General features: G+C 48.0%; 1 protein-coding gene across 2 annotated transcripts in view; it reads left to right on the top strand.

Moving 5' to 3' along the window:
* Nucleotides 1–25233, top strand: part of Slc39a14 (solute carrier family 39 member 14) — a 44604-nt gene that overhangs the window by 15715 nt on the left and 3656 nt on the right. Inside the window, exons 2-8 of one of the 2 annotated variants that reach the window (XM_047550520.1) lie at nucleotides 14496–14774; nucleotides 16725–16911; nucleotides 19535–19704; nucleotides 22189–22311; nucleotides 22958–23146; nucleotides 23269–23476; nucleotides 24473–24657. In XM_047550520.1, coding sequence (XP_047406476.1) covers nucleotides 14511–14774; nucleotides 16725–16911; nucleotides 19535–19704; nucleotides 22189–22311; nucleotides 22958–23146; nucleotides 23269–23476; nucleotides 24473–24657 — 1326 coding nt within the window. In that variant the 5' untranslated portion in view covers nucleotides 14496–14510. Of the gene's footprint in view, nucleotides 1–14495; nucleotides 14775–16724; nucleotides 16912–17611; nucleotides 17782–19534; nucleotides 19705–22188; nucleotides 22312–22957; nucleotides 23147–23268; nucleotides 23477–24472; nucleotides 24658–25233 lie in introns of both variants that reach the window. The other variant, XM_047550519.1, reaches the window with a different exon arrangement.

The following is a 25233-nucleotide window of genomic DNA, read 5'->3' as shown; positions in this document are numbered from 1 at the left end:
TTGTCAGACTTTCTAGTCCTGTGGGAAGGTGTGGGAATAGGAAGGCACAGGAGTGAAGCAGATAGATGGAGTGGAGCCCAGGCAAGAGAGTAATGGCAGGTGAGGGTGGAAGGAGGGCAGGAGCCTAGGCAGAGGAACTCAGGTGCATTGCTGGGGAGAGAAGGTCTTTACTTGAGCTTCGGTAGGGGTGGGAGGGGCCAGCGACACCTGGCAGTGGTTTCTGGGATTTCTCTTCTGGAGCCTGAAGTCTTAGGAAGCAGGTGCTTCGGTGCGTGGCGAGCCCGCAGTGAGGTAGCAGAGGATGTGGGAAGGCCTTTCACATCTGTCATCAGATGATGGCTGCCTGTGACCTTGGCCAGACAATGTACTGTGTGGGAGGTTGGGACAGTGGGAGGGAAACTGGAGGAATTATGATTCATAAATTTGATTACTCAGTCTCCCCCTGCTGCCACCTTTCTTACCCAATTTGGTAACAGGGTCTTATTTCAATAACCCTTTTTCTCATGGGAATAGGGCTTGATTATCAACATGTTGGTAAGACTCAGGGTCATGAAGAAATCCAAAGCCCAAAACCACTCCTGCCTTTCTGTTAGGGCCTGGGTCATGTGCTGGGGAGCAGTAGCTGAGGGGGAGGCTGAGTACTGGGTGGGACAAGCTGGAGGGCAGAGCAGCGGGCCTCTGGCTTTCGTGTGAACGTGGGGGGCTCCAGGAGACCTTGGCTCAGGAGGATCTGAGGTGGGGCAGTGGGAGGCAAGCCTGGGCAGAGGTCTGGGTTGCAGGTGAACAGTGGAACCAGAGGCCCTTGGGTTGCATTTTGTGCAGAGTGTTACCACCAGAGAGATGGAGTCCCTGGGTACAGCAGGAGAGGTGACCCAACTTGTCACAGCCCCAGGGTGGGGGTCATCTTTTCTAACCCCGCTTCTATCCCCTGAGAGGAGCCTGTTCCCTTCTCTAATGGAAAACCAAAGGCCTGCAGCCCTTAACCAGGAAGCATAAATATGCCAGGCTGCGTTGCTGTTAGGCAGGTCACTTAAAAAGTTATAAGAAGAAGCTTTACTTTGTTTGTTTGTTGCAGTACTGAGGATTGAACCCAGGGGTACTCTGCCACCAAGCTACATCAACAGTTCTTTTCTTTCTTTCTTTTTTTTTTTTTTGAGACAGGGTCTTGCTAAGTTGCCCAAGCTGAACTCAGACTTGGGCTCCTCCTGCCTCAGTCTCCCAGGCAGCTGGGATTACGGTCATGCACCACTGTGCTTGGCTAAGCTTTGTTCTTTAGGTTGAACTGGTCTCTGCTTCTGCCTACCTCCTGTCCATTCTCTGCCCAGCAGCCAGTCGGATTTTTAAAAAGCACCAGGAGCTGGAGGTGTAGTTCCCCTCAGCTACTCTCCCAGCACATGACCCAGGCTCTGGCCTAGCATGCGTGAGGCCCTGTGTTGGATCCCCAGCACTGGGGAGAGAGGTGGGGGAACCACACCAGACCACAACTCTGATTAAAATGCACCCTCCCCTTCTAGATGAAGTTTAGCCCATTTTTCTCTCCTATGCACATCTCCATGTATTCTCCCTGACCACTGGGAATTCCTTTTTTTTTTTTTTTTTAATATACATTTTTAGTTATAGGCAGACATATTACCTTTATTTTATTTTTATGTGGTGCTGAGGATTGAACTCAGGGTCTCAGGCATGCTAGGCGAGCGCTCCGCCACTGAGCTACAACCCCAGCGCACTGTGGATTCTTAAGTCCTTAGATTCCTGAGGCTCCAAATGTAGCTGCACCTTGCTGGAGTATCCCACCCCCATCCCCTTCACTGCGCTGACTTTTCCATGTCCTGCTGGTCTCAGCTAAAACAGTATTTCTGTGGGGAACCTCTCTGACCTCTAACAGCAGATCGGTTGCCCTGTTATGTTCTTTGTTGCTTCCTGTTTTTAACGCCGGCACTGCCATGGTTAATGGTGCTCCTCAGCTTGTTCCCCCGGCACCACACTAAGGTAATGGCGGTTTACTCTTGGTGTCCTGGCCTGTTCATTAATAATACCTCCTTTGGATAATTATGGTCCAGGATGCCAAAGGTAAAGAATGAAAAACTCTGTGTTCCAGCGCCCGAAGCATAGTTCTTACTATGCACGAGAGCCGGGATAAGAGCCCTAGCACTGCTAATATAAGGAGGCAAACAAACAAAACCCCTACATGTTCCTGATAACCTTGCACTGAACTCCCAGTGTGATCCAGATTCTGCCAGTTAGATGTGCTTGGTTCAGTCTTGTGTGCACAGTCCTGTGGGAAGAGGCAGGGTCTCCTCTTCCTCAGGATGGGCTCTGCGATGTTGTTTTGCTGGTGTGGATCCTGGTAGGGGCAGCATAATTCTGGAGCAGTCAGCTTCTTTATGCTGTAGCCACTTGACCATGGCAGAGGCAGTGACTTCCTGGCAGCTTAGTTCTGCAGCATGATCTTGGGAGTAGCCCCTGGGAGCTCAGCCTAAAGTCTTTCTTCAGCCCTACTGATGAACCTTCAGGCTGTTTAATATCCTGTGCAGAATCCCTTTCTGATTGAATTGTCCAGCTGAACGGAATTACACATTGCCCTTGTTATCATCATACTGGTAAAATACTGGTCAAAGTGTTTGCTCTCCCTGCTACATAAGGGCAGGTATCTGGTATAGCCTTTGCATTCCAGTGGTTAGCATAATACCTGGTAATTATTGTTAGAAACCAGCAGGCATTGAATATTTGTCGAATGAATGAACTCTTGGACTGAGTTTTAAGTCTGGTAAGTGTGAGTTCAGTTAATATAAATGAACTTCAAAGCCGTGGGCTTGTTTAGGGATGAAGAGGGCGAGAAATGGTGGTGACTGTTGACCTCAGATGATCTGGGGCAACCTTGGCCTGTGGGCATCCTGGATGGACTGTCTATGGAAGTAAAATGACATTTTGAGATGAAACTGCATTCTCTGCTTCTACTGGTGGATGGGGTCTGCATAAGTTGCAAGTCTCTGCAGCCCAGAAAGCCTGTTTTAGTGTTAGCAGCTGATCATAACAGGGTGTTCCTGCTGGTGTCACCTGGCAAAGTCAGAGAGTGGTGCGTTGTGGGTCTTAATGGTGGGCAATGCCCTCCAGAGTCGCAGCAGACCCCAGCAAACTCACTGCCAATTTCTTCTTTCTGGATTGTTGTCTTGTGAATTTGAAGAATGAAATCCATAGATGAGAAAGAGTAAGGATAAAAGAGTAGGGTTTATTCAAATGGGAAGGAAAGAAGCAGAACTCTCACAGGGCATGAGGGGACCCATAGGATTGCCACTTGAGTATGCTAGTCTAGGAGTTTATGTGGCTCCTGGGTCAGTACTGATGGTCCAAATTTATGCTAATCAGGTTTTGGAAAAGTACCAACACCAGAACCTACAGTCTCCATTTGGGTCTGCCCCTCTTCCGTTTTCTCACCCTCTCTGGACTGGGCCAGCTCCCGCAGGGCAACAGGCCCTGTCTCGCCCTGCCTCAGGCCCATGCCAGCATGGTGAGCTCTGTGAGGCTGCAGCCCATGCTGGCTGCCCACGATCCAGCCTTCCTGGGCCCTCTGCTGGCTTCTCTGTGGGGATTAATGAGCTGACCGCAGTTTTGTGTCCAGAGAGCCATATCACTGAGACAAGGTCTTGGATTCAGAAGGAGGCGTTGAGCTACCTATTTATCGGGGCCTTGTGGATGTCAGAAGGGAGGCTGAACTTCTCATCTTCCAGGAGAAAGGCTCTGCTTCCAGCCCCTTGTGTGCTCAGCACTGTGTAAGGCCTACACTGGAGGGTGGGGTGGGGATAGGAGTAGTAGGCAAGGACCCTCTTTGCCTTTAAGAAACAGAAATCTAATTAGGTTTCCTGGGAGACCAGGTAATTAGGCATCCAGAGAAGCTGGAGAAAAGTGCTAGAAGAGTAGTCCAAAAAAGCTTCCTGGAAGAGTTGGTACTTAAGATAACCTCTGAGAAGAAGCATTCAGGACTAGGTGAGGGCATTGCCCAAGAGGATGGGGCCTGAAGTGTTGCACTGTGTGTCCCCTAAGCTCTCTTATTTACCACAGTGCCCCTGTGAGCTTGGTCATCTCAGTTTCACTGTGGTGGAGACTCATGGAGTGTCAGCTCCCACATTTGATGGCAGGTCTGTCTGACCTCTCATACTGTCTGATGATTTGGCCTCTAGATCATGCTTTTTATTTATTTGACCCTGATTAACAAAGCTGGGGAGTTTGGCTTCAAGTGGGTGACGCAGGTGGTGGATGTGAGCACCACGTTTGCTAATCCACTTGCTGGATCCTGGGGTCTGACACATGGGAGTGAACTGAGGGACAACAGATCAGACTTTTGCAATCAAGCGTCTGGGAACTGTTTACGGGTGAATGGTGGGAATGGAGGTGACCCTTGCCCTGGCCTTGGGTGGGGTGCTGGGTGGAGAGTGCTGGCAGGCTCCTGTGGGCCCTCCCTGTCCATTGCTGCCTGACTCAGTTAGTTCTGGAAGTCCTCTTTGCTCTGTCAGGTCCAGCCCAGCAGCAGGACTGGAGCTGGGAATGTACTTCTTCCTACTCCTGGCTCTGGCCTCTGGGCCTGCCTGTCATTAAACTCACTCAGAGCTCAGCGTGGGGCAAAATAAGCCTTCCCTGGCCTGTCTGCTGTCTGTGCTGGCTGTCCCGGGTGCTGACCACCAGCCTCTGGCTTCATAACCTCCTCCCACAGACGCTGACACACACAAGGGGGCTCAGTAAATATTGGTTGATGAGCAGCAGGCTGCTGGTTCTAATTTTGTTCCCTGCTTCTGGGTCACCATTGTTTTTATTTAAAGTTTTCCCATGCTGCCCCTCCCAGCAGTGTGAGGTTTCATGGGGACACTGAATGGGCTACTGCCTCTTGGTGTGCCCCCCACCTCCGGCACCATCTGTGGAAATCTCCCACCTTGGGTGGCCTTTGGCTGTGCCAAAGCTTGAGGCTAAGGTTCTGAAAGAAGAGAACATCCTTTTAGGGTATGTAGGAGAATGATCAGGTGGGAGGGCAGGAGGAAGTAAAAGAATAGACCCATTGAAGGCCTGGGCCACTTGGGCAAGGCTGGGTTTTCAGGCTGCAATATTTCTCTCCACGTGGGTGAAATTTTCAGCCTAGGAGAGCTGGTCCAAGGGGGAGTGACTTTTTCTCTGGTGTTCATTGGGTGGTGGTGGTGGGGCCACAGGATGTATATTTTTTTCTCAAAGCTCTCTGAACCCCTAGAGGGGCTCTAAGGTGGTATTTACTTGAATACCAAGCTTCAAGACTGCTGGTTTTCAAATTGCAAATACAGGGACTTAGATGACTGTATCATTGTAGTGTGACCATGACCATGAATATTGAGAATATTCTATTGAGAATATTGAGAATTTGCAGGGCACTTACTGGGTAGTTTTCATAGTCATATGTATCAGCTTCTATGGGTTCTGGATTTTGTGTCATACTTAGGAAGTTCTTTCCAACTCCTTGATTATGACCACCCCCACTTCTAATTGGGATACATCAATAGGTTGAAGTAAAAAAACAAAAACACTCTCAGACTTGCTTCTCAGATAGTTGTCATCAATATTAGGTGATTCCAGGTGTTTTTGCAGGCATAACCACGGACCAATAAATAGACATAGAGAAATAGAAATAAGTACTTCTCTGAAGAAGTTATAAAATTTCTCTGAATGCAACTGAAGAAAAAGAAACTGCAGTAAAATCAAAGGAATTATCAAGCCTTAAAGAGAGAATTTCTTACCCAGAGAAGTAAATAGCTTGAGTCATGCATAATTACTTGTTTTCAATTTAAACAGTACCTGTTGACTCTGCTATGAAAAAATGAGGACATTGGAATTCTCACATTTGTTCTCATCTTTTTTTCCATATCTTGATTGTTAATTATATTATTAAATTTTTCATTTTTATAACATTTAGGTTATGTCCTGTAACCGTAACACCCATAATGATTTTTTTATTATTTCTTGTGCTGAGGGGGCTTAATGCTTGTTCTCAGTTGGTCCTCTTGCTAGGCTTCCTGCATTCCGGAGCACTTTATTATTTCTGTATTACTTAGTTGCATTTCATTGTTAAATCATTTTCCTCCCTGGAAGGGGACTGGATTCTCTGATATCTTTCATCCTTGAGAATTTCCGCCTATTTTCTCCATCAAATTCATGTGAGATCTTGGCCAGGGTTAATCTTCTTGATTTATATTTTCTTCGTCTCAGAATTGTGTGGACACGTTTGCACTCTCTTCTGATGCCAAATGTTGTTACAGGAAGATGAGGATAGTATGAATTTTCCTCTACTTATAAAAGAAGCTTTAGCGTCTCATAACTTTTACAATGAATTATATGGGGAAAGAAAGAATCTGGCTAAGCTGAGTAAGTACAGTGCGTACTTAGCGTGCTAGGTCTTTGATCCCCAGTAAACACCTCCCTTCTGAATGAAATAAAGAATCTCTTGCACATGCCTGGAAAAGTCTCGTCTTTAAGTTCAGTAGCTGAATAAGGCAGTGTCTCAGTCTTGAACTTCTGAGAAGTTCAGGTGCATTATTTCTGCCCTCAGATTCAGTTTTTCTTTTTCCTTGTGTTATTTATCTTTGGACATTCTGTTCTTAGGTCAGCTGTGCTCCTGGTTTATCTCAAACTTTCCTTTGTCGTATCTCTGTTCTCCATTACCGGCAGAATTTAGTTCCTTATCCATTATGATGTATTAGTTCTTCAGTGATCTTTGTTCCTCTTGGTGGTGAGCCTGCAGCTCCTTGGGTCTCCTGTGGTCGCTCTGTGGCCCAATCACTGTTCTAGTGCAGTTAGGCTAGCTGGGCGGCACTGCTTTCCCTGGGGCCACTTGTCAATGTCCCCGGCATTGCGCCTGTTGGTCTGCCCTTACTTTTTTTTCCATCCTGTTCACTGCTGGTGCTGTTCTGCTCAGATGGAAAGTAACTTTCCTCCTACCAGGTTGCACTGGTGCGTTCACTTCCTACCTCAAGCACAGGCTGCCAGGCCGGGTGGGTGAGATCTGCCCCTGTGACCTGAGACAGGGTGCAGGGAGGGGAGGTGGGCGTGGGGCTGTCCTCTGCTCTAGATTTCAGGAGTGGTCTCTGTAGCGTGGTTCAGCCCACTGGAGTGGAAGGTGTACTTCCTTTCCCTTGGAAGGGGAGGGAGGAATATTGTCTGGAATTGGACACTTTCCCCAATTCAGTATGTGACTCTGGAGCCCTCAGCCTGTTGTTCTTGGTTCACCTTCACTCCCTGCTGTCCCAGTAGCTTTTCCCACTACTCCTCAATTGAAGGGGACAACAAATGGGTGATGGTTGGCCTCGCCAGATTTGTGAGAATTTTTCTAGTTCCCTTGTGATTTGGACCAGAGGTGGGAAATGAGCTGTGCATAGGGCCACCTTCATTCCTTCCTCTGCCCATGACTTTGGTTTTTGTTTGTTTGTGTTTTGGTACCAGGAGTTGAACTCGGGGTGCTTAACCACTGAGCCACATCCCCAGCCTTTTTTTATATTTTATTTTGAGACCATCTCACTAACTTGCTTAGGGCCTTGCTGAGGCTGGCTTTGAACTCATGATGCTCCTGCCTCAGCCTTCCAAGCCACTGAAATTACAGGCATGTGCCACTGCACCTGGCTGCCCATGGTTTGGGGAGTTAATATCTGATTATGTCTATTTGCTTATTTATTGACTGTTGGTGATTTTTGTTTTTTGCTTGCATTTTACTGTTTTTTTTTTTTTTTTTTTTTTAGTTATTTTATTATCAGGGAAGATTGTGCTGCCATTTCAGTTTCCTATCCAAATCTTTGTGGGGTGTTTCCACATATTTTCTCTTTTCTTTTATTTATAATTTATTTTTTAGTTACTGGGGATTAAACCCCAGTGTACTTAACCTCTGAGCCACATCCCCAGCCCTCTATTGTTTTGAGACAGGATCTCACCAAGTTGCTGAGACTAGCCTTGAACTTGGTGATCCCCCTGCCTCTGCCTTCCAGGTCTCTGGGATTACAGGTGTTCACCACCGTATGCAGCAAAACCAGATTTATTTAGCTCACGGTTCTGAGGGTGTAAGGGCAGGTTGCATGTGAACGCAGCTCTGCCGAGAAGCTCATGGTAGAAAGCATCCTGGTGGGAACCTGAGCATGTGAGACGAGGTCACATGGCGAGATGGGAAACCAGGGTGAGGACCTCTCTCTGGGCCCCAGCTCTTAAAGTTCCCACCCTCTCTTCATATGCCACATTGGGAGCCAAGATTGCAACTTTGGAGAACATGTGCAGACCATCCAGACGAAGGCCATTTCCCGCTTTCAAACTAAGGAAACAGGATTAATAGGATTAGCAGGATTAATGACTTGCTAGAAGTCATACTACCAATTCAGTAGACCAGACTTGAATGGGCCTGTGTTTTGACTGACCCATTCACATGAAGACAGGTGAATTTTCCACTTGGGGCACCATGTCATTCACTCATTGTTTAAGATTTTTGATTTCTTGTTAAGGACATTCAACTAGAACTGGGTTTTTTGACTCCTTGAGCCTCCACTTTACCGCAGGCCAACTTTGTCTTTTTTACCTGCAAGTTTCTTATGTTTTTTCTGCACTTCTCTGGGGCTCAGAAATGTCCCTTGACTCACCCAGAGCCATTTGCTTTTGTATTACCCACTAATGATTAACCTTTCGACCAGTAGGTCACATGGCCTTGGAAGGGGGCACCAGAGAAAGACTGGTTTACTTGAAGGTCTTCTGCAGAAATGAGCTGTTGACTGGGAGAGAGCCCCAAGATGGTGGTGGAACCCCTCTGTCATAGCTGGTTGAGTCCTTGATGCTCCTAACCCTGGGTGCTATGCTAAGACCACAGGAACCTCAGTCACCTCCCCTCTTTCCTTATGCATATGAGAACAGAAGTTTCCTTTTACATTCAAGTGCTATGTTGAGGGGAAAGCCTAAGGTGGTTTGCCAAGGCCAGTCAGTAACGGACCAGGAACTCTGGGAAATGTGATTCCTATCAATATGACTTCTTTGTCCCCCTCACCTACTCACCCACCTCCATCCTGGGGCCTTTCATTGGTTTGGACTTTCAGCCTTTTCTTAGTTTTAAGTAAGGTGCTTTGTAAAACCCCACTTCACACTGCCCTCAAGCTGACCTGGGCCTGTGGCTGACTGAGACCCCAACTTCAGAGCTGTCCCGTGGCGGGGGACTGTGCTCCCACACACCAAGACTTTGAGGAACACAGAGTGGGCATCATGGGGAAGCATTACTAGCATACGCCTTCTTGGCCTCAGAAACAGTCTTGCCTTCACCAGATTTAGCTCTGGAGTACTTTGTCCTCTTCCTGTTTGGGGTCTGTACCCAGAGGAATCAGGTGGAATTGAGCGCCTTCTGGCTACTCAGGCCCTGTTCTACTGACCTCTCAGTGCCTCAGTATCATGGTAAGTTGCCACTTTGTCATCTCAAAGAGAAGTCAAAGTTGGCTCCCCTCTAGAGGGGAGGTGGACCTGGACAAAATGGTGGGGAACTTAGCAATAAGGATGTCTATGAGCAGAACTGCCCCTTGAGTGTGAGATGCTTCTGGACCCAGGGAAGAGGTGGCAGTAGGCAGGATTCTAATTTAAGAGACTCTGGGATGGTAAGAAAACTTGTGCTCCATAGAGGGTTCCAGAATAATAGTCTTCCCCCGTTCCTCCAATGTCTTTGCCACCACCCCCAGGCCTGAGGCAGTGGAATAATTTACTTCACTGAGCTGGGTGAACAAAGGGCCAGAGAGCTCCCAGCTTCTCTGGACTAGGAGGGCCTGAGGGCATCAGCCCAGCTTTTGTGACGTTCCTGCTTTCTTCTTGCCTGCTCTTCCTAGCACTCCTGGGCTGCTTTCTCTCTTGACTTGAGGGCTCAGGTCCCTGGGGTCCCAGAGTGGGTCCCCTCAGGCCACGCATGGAACAGGCCAGAACCCCTGCCCAGCCTTGCTCTGCCCTCCCAGGTTCAGTAAGAACTGTATTTTCTTCCCCTCTTCTTTCTTTCCTTCAGAGAATCTTTTATAAACTTTTGTGGTTGCTACTGCTAAGAATAACATATAGTTAAAAGGCAGGGAGATCTCTGCTGGAGCAGAAAGCTCCCCTTTCATGCCTGCCAAAAGAACAGGGTCACTTAGGTTTGGAGTGTCTTCGGCAGCTTTGGGATCTTTGGAACAGGATTCCTTACTATAGTGACACTCCTCTGACCCTTTGAGGGGGTGACTTCAGCTCTCAAGTGCTAGGTTGGACGGAAGGACTGAGTTTACTAGATCTGCCCACCTAATGGGAACTGGCCTGGGCTGCAGAGCCCCATTGGTCTTGTGGCCATCACAGAGCCTAAAGCTCAAGTGACTAGAGGAAAGAACAGGTGTTCTGGCCAGGAGAGAAAAGGTCACCTGGGAGAAGCAAAGGTGGCCCCATCGCTTATCTGATTGCACAGCCAGAAGCTGCCTCTTGCCTTGCCCTGCAGGCTTTCTGTCTAGTAGCCACACCAAGGGCCTCTGGGCCAGCAGAGAACAAACGCTTCATAAAGCCTACCTCGAGAATGCCCATCCAGGTGAAGATGCTAAAACTGTCCTGGGTTGTTCACCCTTGAAGTGTTTTTGTTTTTTCAGAGTGTTTTGAAGTTGTTGCAGATACATTTGAGAAACATATTTGAAGTGGAAACAATCTTTTGTTTGTTCTGTTCTGTCGATTCCACAGCAGGAAGCCAGTAATTCAGCTTGGCTTCTAAGGCATCCTTGGGTATCCCCCTCCCAGCTCTTCAGGACATCCTAAGCCAGGATGTAGAATGCTTATTGGAGCTGATAGACATTGATTAAGATCTGCTGGGCACACTGGCATATGCTTGTAATCCCAGAGACTCAGAAGGCTGAGGCAGGAGGCTTGCAAGTTCAAGATCAGCCTCTGCAACTTAGTGAAGCCCTAAGCAACTTAGTGAGACCCTGTCTCAAAATAAAAAGAAAAATGTGCTGGGGATGTAGCTCAGTGGTAGTACCCCTGGGTTCCGTCTGCAGGAGAAGGGAAGGAAGGAGAGAGGGATGAGGAGAGGAAGGGAGGAGAGGAAATTGGCAAAGATCTGAGTTGTGCAGATCTTGTGGCTCTTCAGGTCATGTATTTTGTCTTTATGCCGAGAGCACACTGGTTAAGGTGCCCAGACGAGGGCCTTTCAGATCTGGCTTCGGTTCATGAAAAAGTCAATTTCTGGCTTTGCTGGTATGGATCATGTTTCCTAATCTCTGGACCCTGGTTTCCTTATTATCTGTTAAGTGGAGATAAGTTTCCCAGCTTCTTTTAAAGGAATCAGTGAATGTCAGGTACTTGGTTAGCAAGGTCTGCCCTTGGTCAGCGCCAGCTGCTGTGCATCATCTCTCCACCATTTTTTCCTAAATCTATGCACACCTTCACTCTTCGTGTTAACAGCATAACATGTGCCTCGGATGTTCGCGCTGCTTGGCTGAATAACTGTTTCTTTGAATAATAATAGGTTTTAGTCCTTTGGGCCTAAGACCCACTCCCCTCCCGCTTCCCCACTACCATAATTTAACTTTTGGTTCTTGGTGGAGATCTGAGTTGTGAGTGTCAGAGTAACACTTTCAGAGACCATCATGTTTGCTGATCCATCCATTTGTGTATATTCCACTTAAGCGAAGCATTTTATGTGTCCTTGTTCTGTGTATCCCCCATGTGTAGAACCCACAGTCTGATTGACCCTGGTTACCCTGGCGGTGCAGGACTTGTGTAACGTGTATGCTGCAGGCCTGGAGTTGTAATAGTTTCAGTTGAAAGTAAAGTTAGCCATCAGGTATTCCTCACGGTTAGCATTAGCGGCTTAATGTTTGGGCTGAGTCAAAGTTAGAAGAAACCTGCTAATTATGTCTTAGAATAATTATAGCCAGATTTTGAGTGCTGTAGTTCAAGTACTTGGCAAGGGCCTTGCTGGAGCTTGGGCCATTAACTCTTCACAATAATCCAATGAGGTGGGTACCAATTTTGCAGATGAGAAAACTGATATATGGGGAGGTTGAGTAACTTGCCCAAGGCAGCTTCTGTTTTGAGCGGCGTTATGGAATTCAAGCTACGTTTGGCACTAGGGCCCTGGTGAGCTACATTGCCTCCCTGGGTCATTCTGTGTTAACAACATTCTGGGTTAAATAACTTACCCAGAATCATATAACTCTAGGGCCAGGGTTCAGGCAAACCTGTTCTGAGCCACTCAGATCCTGTTCCTCTGTCACAAGCCAAGATCCAGAGGTAGAGCGGCACACTGGGAGGCATCTGGTGCTGGAGCCCTGGGAGCCTGGGGAGCTGCAGTGGTTGAGCTCTTCCTGGTCTGGAGCAAGGAGGCTCGTTTCCCCCTCTGGGTGTTTGCTTCTGTCACTCATTAAATTACAGCCCTACTAAGGAAAATGATCAACAAAAGAAAAATTACAGTCAGCACTGCTACCATTAACTGTTGCTTTTCTGTGTTATTTTGCTCCATAATAATTTACCCTATGTTCTATCCATTTTATGGTTTTTTTTTTTATATCTGCATAATATTCCAAGAAAATGATATCATTTACTTGGATATCTTCCTGTGTATGACCTATGTATTTATTTATGTATTTGTTTATTTTGGCACTGGGGATTGAACTCAAGGGTGCTCTACCTCTGAGCTACATCCCCAGCCCTTTTTATTTTTTTATTTTGAGACAGGATCTTACCGAGTTGCTTGGAGGTGGGAGGTCTCACTGAGATATAAGGCTGGCCTCAGTCTTGTGATCCTTCTGCCTTAGCCTCCCAAATTGCTAAGATTACGGGCATGTGCCAGCATGCCTGGCTTATTTTTGAATTATTTTGATTAGGGTAAATTCTAGATGTAGAATGATTCATTTGAAGGACTTAAATATTTTTTATTATTTCATAACTTTTTTTTCAAGAGTTCTATCATTTTTACAGTTGCTGGCAATATCTTACTTCTGCTGCTACATAACCTCATGGACATAAGGTTGTTTTTATTTTGTGATTTTTAAAAAAAAAATTTATGTTACTGTTAAATTATTTCATTTCACTTCAGTTTTATTTGTGGCAATGGGGTTCAAGCCCAGGCACGCAAGTTCTCTACCATCGCAATATACCCCAGCCCTGAGGTATTCTGTGTCAAAAGTCTACTTTGCCATTTTAATAAGTAGGAAGATGGCACCAGTCAAGTTCTTTTTTTTTTTTTTTTTTTTTTGTGGTACCGGGGATCAAACTCAGGGCCTTGTACTTGCAAGGCAAGCACTTTACCAGCTGAGCTATTTCCCCAGCCCCCAAGTTCTTAATTGAGTTCTTAATTGAATAAATTCTCAATGTTGTGGAGAGACTGTTTTTTTTCATCATTGATGGAATTTTTGCTAGTCTTTTGGGTTTGTTTGTTTGTTTGTTTGTTTGTTTTTGGACAGCCTGCCTTTATTTGTTTATTTTTGTGTGGTGCTAGGATAGAACTCAGTGCCTCACATGTGCTAGGCAAGCGCTCTGCCATGGAGCTATAGCCCCAGCCCCTAGTCTTATGGTTTTCCCTTATTAGGCATAGTATTTATAGTTAAAGAACTTTATTTTGGAGGGTTCCAAATGTAACAAGCTCACTGGTTCACACCTGTAATTCCAGTGACTCTAGAGGCTGAGGTAGGAGCATTGCAAATTCAAGTCCAGCCTTGGCAACTAGTGCTACCTGTCTCAAAATAAAATAAAAAGGGCTTGGGGGTGTAACTCACTTCTGGGTTCCAGTCCCAAGTACCACCAACACAAAACCAACCAAAACAAAACAAAAATAGACAGAAGAGGGGCTGGGGATGTAGCTGGCTCAGCACTTCCCTAGCATGTGTGAGGCACTGGGTTTGATCCTCAGCACCACATAAAAGCAAATAAATAAAATAAAGGTATTGTGGGTATTATGCCCATCGACAACTGAAAAAAAAAAAAATAGACCAAAGAGCCTGAGCTCCCAGGGTCCCGGTTTGTCCCACCCATCTCTGCCAACACCACACACCCACCTCCTTTATTATTTTGAAGCAGATTCCAGATGAGAAGTCATTTGATCTAGGGTTATTTCAGTATCTCTGAAAGATAAGGCCTTTTAAAACCACAGCTACATTGTATTATTTTAACTAATTGATCAATTCTTATTTTTGTGCTGGGGGTGGAGCCCAGGGCCTCATACTTGCTAAGCACTTAACTCTACCACTGAGCTATGCCCCCAGCCCCCGCTTTTAACTTTTAAATTTAATTTAGTCAAACCTGTCGAATTTGTCCATTTTCTTAATTTTTATGTATTTCTTTTCAAAGCAGTGACTCTCAAAGGATGGGTAGAGGGAGTGGAGAAGGGCTAAAGTCAGACTGTGATGCTTATCAGATGCAGGGTCTGAGGAGAGGCCAGACCCTTGGTGCTCGGTGAGGGGCTGGTGGGTGTGGGGCTGCAGGCGGGCAGGGAGAGGGAGGCCTGGCCTTCACCCCGCTCTGTGCTCTGGCAGGTGTACCTGGTCACCATGAAGCTGCCATGCCCAGCCCTCCACAGCTGCTTCCTGCTGACCCTGCTCAACATATGGAGAGCTGCTCCCGAGGCCCATGCCTCTTCCGTGGACGTGCAGGCCGTCAGCGCCACCTCTTTCCTGGAGGACCTCATGCATCGCTATGGGGAGGGCGGCAGCCTCACCCTGCAGCAGCTGAAGGCCCTGCTCAACCACCTGGATGTGGGAGTGGGCCGGGATAACGTCACACAGCCTGGGCAGGGACACAGGAACCTCTCCACGGTAAGGCTCCCTCCCCTGTGTGCCACTTCATTAGGGTGGCTGAGCAGCTGGATAAGACAGGTCAGGGAGGTCTCGGTGACAGAGCAAGCAGGCCAGTCCTTTTCACCTGCTGTCTGAATCAGCCCAGCCTGCGTCTCCAGCAGTGCCTCCTCACCTGTGTGGTGCTTTGAAGCCCTCTCACAGGGGAGCCAGGATGTGGGGTGCTGAGCACCGTCAGACTATTCTTTGGAGCTGCATATGGGTGGTCTGGCATTGCTGGTAAGTCGTGGCTCCCAGGACAGCATTTGTTTATTGTTTTTTGGGTTTTTTTGTGAGGTATCTGGGATTGAACTTAGAGACACTCAACCACTGAGCCAAATCCCCAGCCCTATTTTGTATTTTATTTAGAGACAGAGTCTCACTGAGTTGCTTAGCGCTTCGCTCTTGCTGAGACTGGCTCTGAACTCTGAGATCCTCCTGCCTCAGCCTCCCGAGCCCCTGGGATTATAAGTGTATGCCAACGCACCTGACCCAAGACAGCATTCTAATAGAGTTTACAGTTTCCAAAGCCCTTTGCACACTATTCCAGGTGAGCCTCACAGTCCCTTAGTGCAGGGAGAATTATCTTCATTTTAAAGGAGAGAATTCTGGTCCCACATGAGTTCCTGGAGGGACCAGGACTAGAACTTGGAGAAGCCAGGTCTTTGGGCTCTTGGTTCAGCATCCTTTGTTCCTTATCGGCTTGGCTAATCAGAGTCTGAGGCTATTTGTGGCAGCCAAATCTAAGCCAGCCACAGGGTCTTTATATATCTGTTCTGTTCTCTGTGCTGAGTCTTGTGGGAAACAGAAGCATGAGTCATGTTTTAAGGCGTTTGCTGTCGACACAGGGAACTGGGATCAGAATGACATTATGTCCTGTGGGCTGGACAGTAATCGGGGTTCAGAAAGGAGAGGGGCGATACATGCGTGCTGGAGTAGTGAAGGAGGGTTCAGGCCTGAGGTGCGGAGTGAGAGTGGACCAGGAGGACCACGTGGCCTGGGTTCAGAGCCACGTGAGTGTGGTCAGCGTCTGAGTCGGTGAGGAGGCTGAGTGTGCCATGGGGGCAGCCTGAGCCCAAAGGCCTTCCACATGGGTCTCAGGGCCTGTCGGGGCAGCAGCAGTGTCCTCAGGTCACCAGAGTCTAGCCTTCAACTTTATAGGCCCAGAAACAGGTGTTCTCAGCACATTCAGGGGGCTCTCAGAAATAGACCCAAGTGAAACCAAACTCGGAAAAGGACTGACGCCTACATGTATAAAGTATAATTAGAAGAAAAACAGTAGCGCTTCCCAGGAACAGCATGTGAGAAGCACTTGCAGTCCCTCGGCAGGTGGCTTGGTGCTCATGTCTGCTGACCAGCCCGTGCTTGCTTTGCAGCCAGCTTCGAAAATTTAGATTCTCCTTGCCTCACCTCCTCAGCACGCCCTTCAGGCTGAGGACAATCCTGAGGTTAAGGAGACTATATTCCCCCAGGCACTGGTCTTCCACGGTAGCACCACAGTTTCAAAGGAGCCCATCCCTACACATGCCAGCACTCTTGAAGTATCTGGAATCCTGATTTTGACATAATAGCTCCCTGGGCTATTGCGATGTGCAGATTGTGGTATGTTCAGGTATGCAAATAGAATCACAAACCACACCCTGGTCACAATGATTGGAATCTTGTTATTCCTAAAATTTCTCCGACAACCCCATTTACAGATAGGTGTGCTTAGCACCTGTGACTTTCCTGGGTGGCTGGTCTCCAAGATTACTGATCAGATTTTCAAGATTAGGGACTTCTTGCTCCCATCTCTGGAGAGGAGTCCACAGATTCCCTGCAGCGTGGACATTTCTTTCTTTCTTTTATCTCCGGGCAGGCTGCGGAGCCTGCTGCTTGGCAGGGCAGGGCGTGGGGTTTGGTTCTGAGGCTCTCTGCACTTCCTCCTTGCAGTGCTTTAGTTCTGGAGACCTCTTCGCTGCTCACAATTTCAGCGAGCAGTCTCGGATCGGGAGGAGTGAGTTCCAGGAGTTCTGCCCCACCGTTCTCCAGCAGCTGGATTCTCAGGCCTGCACCTCTGAGAACCAAGAGAATGAGGAGAACGAGCAGACAGAGGAGGGGAAGCCGAGCGCCATCGAAGGTGAGTGGGGCAAGGGAGGCAGGAGCCTGGAGTGTGGCGTGTGCGGTGTGACGGCAGGGCTGAGCTGTCAGCGCTGCTCCAGGGCCCAACACCGTGATGACGTATTGAGAGTCACCGGATTCACAGGGCTGGTCTAGCACATTGCCAGGTGCTGGGCTGGTAGCTGGCAAACACGCAGTGTTGGGCTGTGGGGCCTGTGGATGTCCTTTTTGCTCATTTTCCTTTTTGCCTACTAGAGGGCCAGCCCTTAAGACCTTGCTTGGCCCGCTTCATCTCCCCTCCTGCTACCAAGTGCCTCTGCTTCAGCCACACTGGGCTGGACCCTCAGACTGAGGGTCACACGACCATGGGCCCCTGACTGTTCTGAAGTCCTATAGCACCAGCAGGTGACACCTGACCCAGCCCGTACCACTTGCGCCGTCTCACACTGTCGCACACTGTCCCTGCCATCGTGGCTAACTCGTGTTTAATCTCCTATGTTGTTTCTTCAGGCTCTTCCCCTAAAAGGTAAGTTCCTTTTGGGTAGCAGCCTGGACTTTTTTCCCTAAGGCTTCCACACAGCACCTGGCAAGAGGTGGACTCAGCAGCTGGTCGATCTCTGTCGGCCCAGCTCACCCCCCAATTCGGAACAGGCCCACGCAGCCGCTGGCGTGCTGGCCCTCAGTAATGGGGGCCCTCGTCTGTTCTTGTTCCTCCGCAGTGTGGGGCTTTGGTTTCCTCAGTGTCTCACTGATTAACCTGGCCTCTCTCCTGGGAGTCCTCGTCCTGCCGTGCACGGAGAAAGCGTTTTTCAGCCACGTGCTCACTTACTTCATCGCCCTGTCCATTGGAACGCTGCTCTCTAACGCGCTCTTCCAGCTCATCCCAGAGGTGCAGTAGAACAGGCCCTCCCGGCCCATGTCCGTACCCCACCCATGCTCCCCGGCGCCCAGCGACCGCCTCCTCATATCAAGGGCCACCAATGACTTCTCACTCTGGATCTCAGGGCTCTCGCTCTCCTCAGGGCAGCCAGGTTTGCCTCTGGCCTCGTCAGGTGCCGTCAGATGCAAGGCTCCTCCTGTGTGCCCCCCTATTGGCAATATGTGGCTGGTGGCTCTGGCAGACCAGGCCTTCTGTGAGGGAAATTCTGGGGGCACTTGGGTGTGGCACCTCTGGACCGAGGTGGGGAAGAGCTCCTAACCCACCCGCAGTTCTGGCCAGAAGAGGGAGCCGTCCTTCCGTTCCCTCAGGCTGTCTTTTGTACCATACAGAGCCAAAGGTAGAACAAACTATTTAAAAAGAACAAACACAATAAAAAATATAAAATAAACTAAAGGGCGCCTCAGCCTTTGTTCCTTGCATCTTGACCTTTTCCTGACTGGGACTGACTTCCTGGTACCCTTACTTCACTGTTTTGACCAATGTTTGGTAATTTTGTTTTTTAATTGTCATCACTGAGGAGCTATAAAAATAAGCCCAAGTTGACAGCGTGCCCACCTTTTCAGATCAGGCAGGGACTGTGGTGTGGGGGGTGGTAATGCACCAACCTCCCTTGGAGTGGCGGAAGCTGCCTTTCATAGAGTCCACGTCAGCAGCTTCCCTGCCTGCCCAATTGAAAGACCAACCCAGAGCGGATGCCAGTGGGGTTGTGTGTCACCTTATCCTCATCCATAATTCTGAGACCACCTTGATGCTGTCTCAGAATTTCACGTGGATTTAGCAAGTATTTCTCAGGGGAGGCCTCATCTTGGGCTATTTTTTCAGCTCTAGAAATTGAATTTATTAATTTTTTAAAGATTTGAAATGAAATGCCTCATTGCCTGTTTGAATGAAGCTACTGCCATTGTACATGCTCCGCCCTGTGTCTCACAGGGGAGTGCCTTAGCCTGGCACAGGTCTGTCCTGCCCTTCGCTGGGGCTGGACTCAGCCCGGAATATGTCCGACTGAGAAATGCGAGAGGAAGTATTTTTTTGTGACGGGGTGATCCTGGAACTCTGTTCTGTACATCAGAGAGCTGTTTCAAGCAAATTGCTGAAGTGCAGAAATTGAATATGATGGGCATTGGGTCTTATTCTCCATCCCTCCTGCCCCATGCATCTGACTTTGTTGTATTTTGCACAGATTGCACTGTGTTGTATTTTGCACAACCTCTGGATTGTGCTGCGTGTGCCTCGGTGACACAGACTGGACATGCAGAGGCAAATCCTCAGCATAATGTGCAGGTTCCTCTGCTTGTCACATGTCCTATTAGAGACTGTCCTCAAGTCCAAAGTCTGATGGACCAGAGCACACCTTGGACGTGTAACAAGCTAACACCCTGCTGGGTGCCTGCTGGGCACCCCAACTGGCAGGGATGACTCAGGCCACCAAAGATAGGGGCGGTAGTCACAGGGTTCCAAGGCCACCTCGAGCTCCTCCTCATTTCTCTGCACTGATTGAAGGAAATTTCATCGGAGACTTGAATCACTAACAAATTTTCCATTTCTCTCTCCCTCCCTACTTGTCTCTTTGATTTTTCTTTTTTTTCTTTTTTTTTTTGTTTCCTTTGTTAATATCCACAACTGTCCCTATCGCCTCCTCCCTTCTCTCCCTTTTCCCCCTAAATGGTGGCTACCCTGCTCCTTGTCCCGGGTGGGCTGGCAGTGTGGGGATACGGTCTCCTCTGTGTCACCGTTATCTCCCTCTGCTCCCTCATGGGGGCCAGCGTGGTGCCCTTCATGAAGAAGACCTTTTACAAGCGACTGCTGCTCTACTTCATAGCTCTGGCGATTGGAACCCTCTACTCCAACGCCCTCTTCCAGCTCATCCCTGAGGTATGGCGAGCCAGAGCCCCTGCACCTGGAGTGCACCTGTCTCCTAGGGGGACAGCGGGCACAGTGGGAGGACCCTCCAATTACATGGAAGGTACAGGGAGGGGCTCTCCGGGGCCTTTCCTTTGGGAAGTGAAGCCAGGACTTAGGTAAGAGGTAGGAGAGGCTGCGGAGTGTAGGTCTAAGAGGCAGGTTCAAATCCTGCTGCACTGCCTCCAGGTTCTTCCACCTTGGGCAAGCCGCTTACCTCTCTGTGCTTCTACTCCTGCCTGTAAAATAGGGAAGACAGTGGGACTGACCTCAAGATAACGTGAGGGTCACACGAGATAATATTTGTAAAGTGCCTGGTGCCGGGAACTGTTAAGTGAAAAGATAGTTCAGCAGTGTGACTTTATGGCTCTCAGTCTGGTACTTTTGGTGCAGAGTAGTAGAATCCAGGGGTCTTAGTAAAAACATCAGTTCATCAGGAGTTTGGAGGTGGAGACAATCCAAACAGCACTCTGGTTTCCCATACACTGACAGCAGTTTTGTCCCTTGTCTAGGTAAATGAAAAAATCCTCCACGTTAGAGAAGGGAGCTTAGTATTTGTAAGGTTTGGAAGGCAGCCTTGGAGATGCCACATCTGACTGGGTCCAATGCCTTCAGCAGACCCATTAATTACAGTAAGCACAAGACATTGCACGTAGATGGTCTGGCAGCCCACAGAGCAAAAGGATGACGCCACATGCTTATTAAAGCACTTTGTGTTTTCTAAAATGCTGACTTGTTCTTAGCTGAGCAAATCTGTGAGATCTATTGAGCCAGTCTTGTCTTACCCATGGAATCTGACCTGCGCAGGAGTACCTACCCTGAGCCCAGGCTCCAGGTTTGCTGACCCTTGAAGTCAGGCTTTTGAATACTGCCATCCTCCTTGGCTTAGTGTGGAGGGGTGCGAGCTGCCTCTTTTCATCTCACTTTTCCCTCAATGATTCACCTCTCCTTGAGAGCTGACCAAATGGGCTACTTCTACTCTAGAACATGACCTGTATGGCTCTTGATTGAGGATGGAGCCTTTAAAAACCTAAAGGAAAAGCACCTTTTAAACAGCCAGCATTCCCCATTGTTAGGTTGACTCCTCTATGCAACCTGATCTTGAGGGAGACTGGAGTTTATTCAAGGCCTGTTCCCAGTTAGGAAACTGAGAAGTGGGTCATTGAACACTTTGACACCACAAATTGGGAACTGAACTTGAAAGAGAATTCTCCTGCTTTCTACTCCTGTCCTCTTTCCAGTGAATTCTCCCCCCCACCATTTCCTTTTTTAAAAATATTTTTTAGTTGTAGATGGACCCAATATCTTTATTTACTTATTTATTTTTATGTGGTGCTGAGGATCAAACCCAGTGCCTCACACGTGAGAGGCAAGGGCTCTACCACTGAACTATAGCCCCAGCCCCTCTCCCCCTTCTTAATAAGTGAGTTTTTTCAGAAAGAACTTGAAACAAATCTTCCCTTCCCATCTGCACACCTGTAGTCCAAGCTGCTTCACAGGCTCATGCACTCAAGACCAGCCTGGCAAGCATAGCAAGACCTTGTCTCAAAAAACACCACCCCCTCCATTTTTTTTTTTTTTTTTTTTTTTTGGTTTGTTTGTTTGCTTTAAAAAATATTTATTCACGTATCTCAAACTGGTAGAGATCTTACTACATTTCCCAGGCTGGTCTTAAAATCGTGGGCTCAAGAGATCCTTCTGCCTCAGCCTCCCAGGTAGCTGGGATTAAGGCGTATGCCACAGAGCCAGACTTCAAAACCTCCCAAGATTGACACCTACAGGGATGTTGATGGCTTTCTTGGCTTTGTGGCTCCCATGAGGTTTGTGGTTAAGAAGATGCTGCAATTCTTGCTGCTTAACTGGGGAATGGATTTCCCTTTTAGAAAGCATAATTCCACCACTTCCTGTTCTGTTTACAGGCACATCAGCCACCGACATTAAATAAGATGAAAATAAACACAAGCATCCTCTCCTTAAATATGGGATGTGCTGACAGGATGCTTTTATATCTAAGTGTGGAGAGAAGTTAAGGCATTCCTAATTAAAAGTTGAAGACCATGTGGTGCAGGCCTGTAGTCCCAGCTACTTGGGAAGCTGAAGCAGAAGAATCCCAAGTTCAAGGCTAGCCTGCGCAACCTAGCAAGACCCAGTCTCAAAAAAAAAAAAAAAAAAAATTTAGAAACCCATATCCAGTACTGCTCTTCCTAAGATTAAAATCCTAAAGATTGTCTGTTTTTTTTGCATGGGAAGATGAGCAAGAAAGAACCTAGCAGGGCTGGTGACATCACATCAGGGGAACACCAAGATTAGTTGGATTTTGCTGGCAAGAGGAGGGGCAGACAGCAGAGGTATTTCAGGATGTCTCTTTCCTAGAATCAAGGAAGTAGTTAAGAGATGAGCGGGAACCAGTGGAGATATTTATTTTCTTAAACTCATTTTGTTTTCCTGGGTCCACAGGCTTTTGGTTTCAACCCACTGGAAGATTATTATGTCTCCAAGTCTGCGGTGGTGTTTGGTGGCTTCTACCTTTTCTTTTTCACAGAGAAGATCTTAAAGATGCTTCTTAAGCAGAAAAACGAGGTGAGGCCAATCATCAGTTAAAAAAAAATGTTCTAGGGAAAGCACCCGTCTCAGAGTGCTGAAGCTTTTGGCCAGGTGTTGCTCCACCAATGCAGTGAGGTGACCTGTCTTAGAAGCCACTGGTGCCATAAGGAAATCATCCTGGTTCACCTTATGAGGATATTAGCCAGGGTAGAAACCCGACTGGAAACTGGATCTGGCCAGTGAGCCCTTTTCTAAAGCAGCAGTTTATCCCCTTTGCTTTGTTCTAGATTATTTCCTAAACATCTGATGTCTGACTGTAAAGAAAAGGACTGACTAACGTAGCAAAGTTCCAGAAAGATGACCTTCCATGTCCGGCATGTGGTTGTTCCCTGACAGTGGTGGAGTTGCACTGAAATGCTCATGGCAGAGGAGAGGCTCTGAGTCCTTTGAGCAGTGACCCCTCATGAGAAGGAGGGCACCCACGGGTTCTGCCTTGGTATCTGACACCAGGACCTTAGCCTCACGCTTGGTGCTGTGACGTAACGATTTTCCTCCACCTCTGTGCGTGGCCTGCTCAGGTTTCCTTGGATGGTAGTGGTGAGGTCTTGGAGCACTCACTCTGAGGAGGTGTTCAGGGAGCTTGGTGAGGGCCACACTCACCCTGCCCGTGTCACCCCACCAGCATCCTCACGGACATAACCATTATGCCTCGGAGTCGCTTCCTTCCAAGAAGGACCAGGAGGAGGGCGTGACAGAGAAGCTGCAGAATGGGGATCTGGACCACATGATTCCTCAGCACTGCAACAGCGAGCCCGATGGCAAGGCCCCGGGGGCAGATGGGAAGGTCATCGTGGGCTCACTGTCTGTGCAGGTCTGTGGCCATCAGCGGCTTGGGGGAGCCTTCAGGAGGCAGAGGCCTTGATGAGTCAGGCATATGCTGAGAGCGTGGTCTGCCCTGTGACCTGCGGGTTGTGGGGATGTGCTTTCTCATAGGACCTACAGGCTTCCCAAAGTGCCTGTTACTGGCTGAAGGGCGTCCGCTACTCTGATATTGGCACCCTGGCCTGGATGATCACCCTGAGTGACGGCCTCCACAACTTCATCGATGGCCTAGCCATTGGTGCCTCCTTCACCGTGTCTGCTTTCCAAGGCATCAGCACGTCAGTGGCCATCCTCTGCGAGGAGTTCCCACACGAGCTGGGTGAGCACGCAGCCCCTGGCGCCTGTGCTAGCGACCTTGGTTACTGGTACAGCCCCACTTAATGGCTCACCACTTACTGCTCAGTGCCTCCTGTAATCAGTTAACACCCACTAAGCTGTGTGGGATCTAACCACAGTGTCCTAACAACTGAGCCAACAGCAGCTTAGAATGATGGAGTTTTTCACAGGGATATTTGTCTCTCTGTAGCCCCATATGCTGAGGCTCAGTTTTGTCGCTTGTACCAGGGGCTACCTTACAGAATCACCTTGAGGTAAGCGAGAGGTGGAACGGATTTACCACCTCTACTCACTGTACCCAGTGTTCAGTAAGGGTGATCTCTTACACCCTGGTACTCTTCCAAAGACAGAGGTGTGTGTTAAAAGTCTGGCAGGTGATCCCTGGACAAGGCAGAACTTGGGAGGTGCTTGGTTTGTTCAAGTGAGGGTATAAAAAGCCAGGAATCCAGAGGCTCAAAGATGACTCAGGGTTCGATCCTGGCTTTGCCATTGACTGGTGACTTTTCTTCCTCACGATTTCATTTCTTAAAAGGATCATGTGTTGTAGTTGTAAGGAAGGAAGTTCTTTCTGTTTCACCTTCAATCAAGAGAAATGAGGGCTGGGGAGATAGCTCAGTTGGTAGAGTGCTTGCCTTGCAAGCACAAGGCTCTGGGTTCAATCCCCAGCACCGCAAAAAAAAAAAAAAAAAAAAAAAAAAAAAAAAAAAAAAAAAAAAGAGAGAGAGAGAAATGAAATGAGGCTGTCACTAGTTGGTCATCTATTTTCAAAATCCTACATGTGGTTCCCAGCCTCTAGGCTGGGTGTGTGTGGCCAGTTTGGCAGATGGGGCAGCTCCTGAACAGGAAGACAATGGTCAGTCTTGATTCTGGGGCTGTCTTGAGTTTTACCGAGACTTTGTCCATAGCTAAGCAGTGTGACTTACCCATGTTCTCCGTCTCCCAACTCAACTTCCTCCCCTTCATGTTCTCCCTGCCATAGGAGACTTTGTCATCCTGCTCAATGCCGGGATGAGTATCCAGCAGGCTCTGTTCTTCAACTTCCTTTCTGCCTGCTGCTGCTACGTGGGTCTGGCCTTTGGCATCCTGGCCGGCAGCCACTTCTCTGCCAACTGGATTTTTGCACTGGCTGGAGGAATGTTCTTGTATATTGCTCTGGCTGACATGGTAAGTCTGCCACAGTTTATACCTCGTAGGCAGAACTGGGTCAGATTATTAAATTTGTGAATAGGAGAACAGCTAGGGGACATTAGTTTGTTTTTAACAACAGCTTTATTGAGGTGTCTTCACATACAACACAATTCACCTACTTAAGGTATACAATTAGTGGTTTTTAAGGAAATATTAAATTCCACCCCACTCCCCAAAAGGTCTCACTATGTTGTCCAGGCTGTTCCTAAACTCCCTTAACTCAAGAGATATCTCAGCCTCCTGAGTAGCTGGGACTCTAGGATTCCAGGTGTGCACTAATTACACCTAGCTATGAAAACTTATGTTTCTATGAGCATGTCATTAAAGAAAATAATTGTGCTCAATCTAGGGTCCTTACTTAAATATTATGGAATAAGTATATAGAGATAAGAAAGAAGAAAGGGAAGGAAGGAAAAAAATCACCCATAATCTCTCTACCTCATAATAATAACAATTAACACTGTTTCTTTTTTATCTCAATGCATTGTATATGTCTGTATGTAAGTTAACTGTATTCACATTGATTATATAATTTTATGTCCTGATTTCTTT

The sequence above is a fragment of the Sciurus carolinensis genome, chromosome 4, assembly GCF_902686445.1.
Source record: "Sciurus carolinensis chromosome 4, mSciCar1.2, whole genome shotgun sequence".
In the NCBI taxonomy this organism is placed as follows: Eukaryota; Metazoa; Chordata; class Mammalia; order Rodentia; family Sciuridae; genus Sciurus; species Sciurus carolinensis.
Note: the sequence above shows the minus strand (reverse complement) of the source record. Positions and strands in the feature narration are given on the sequence as shown.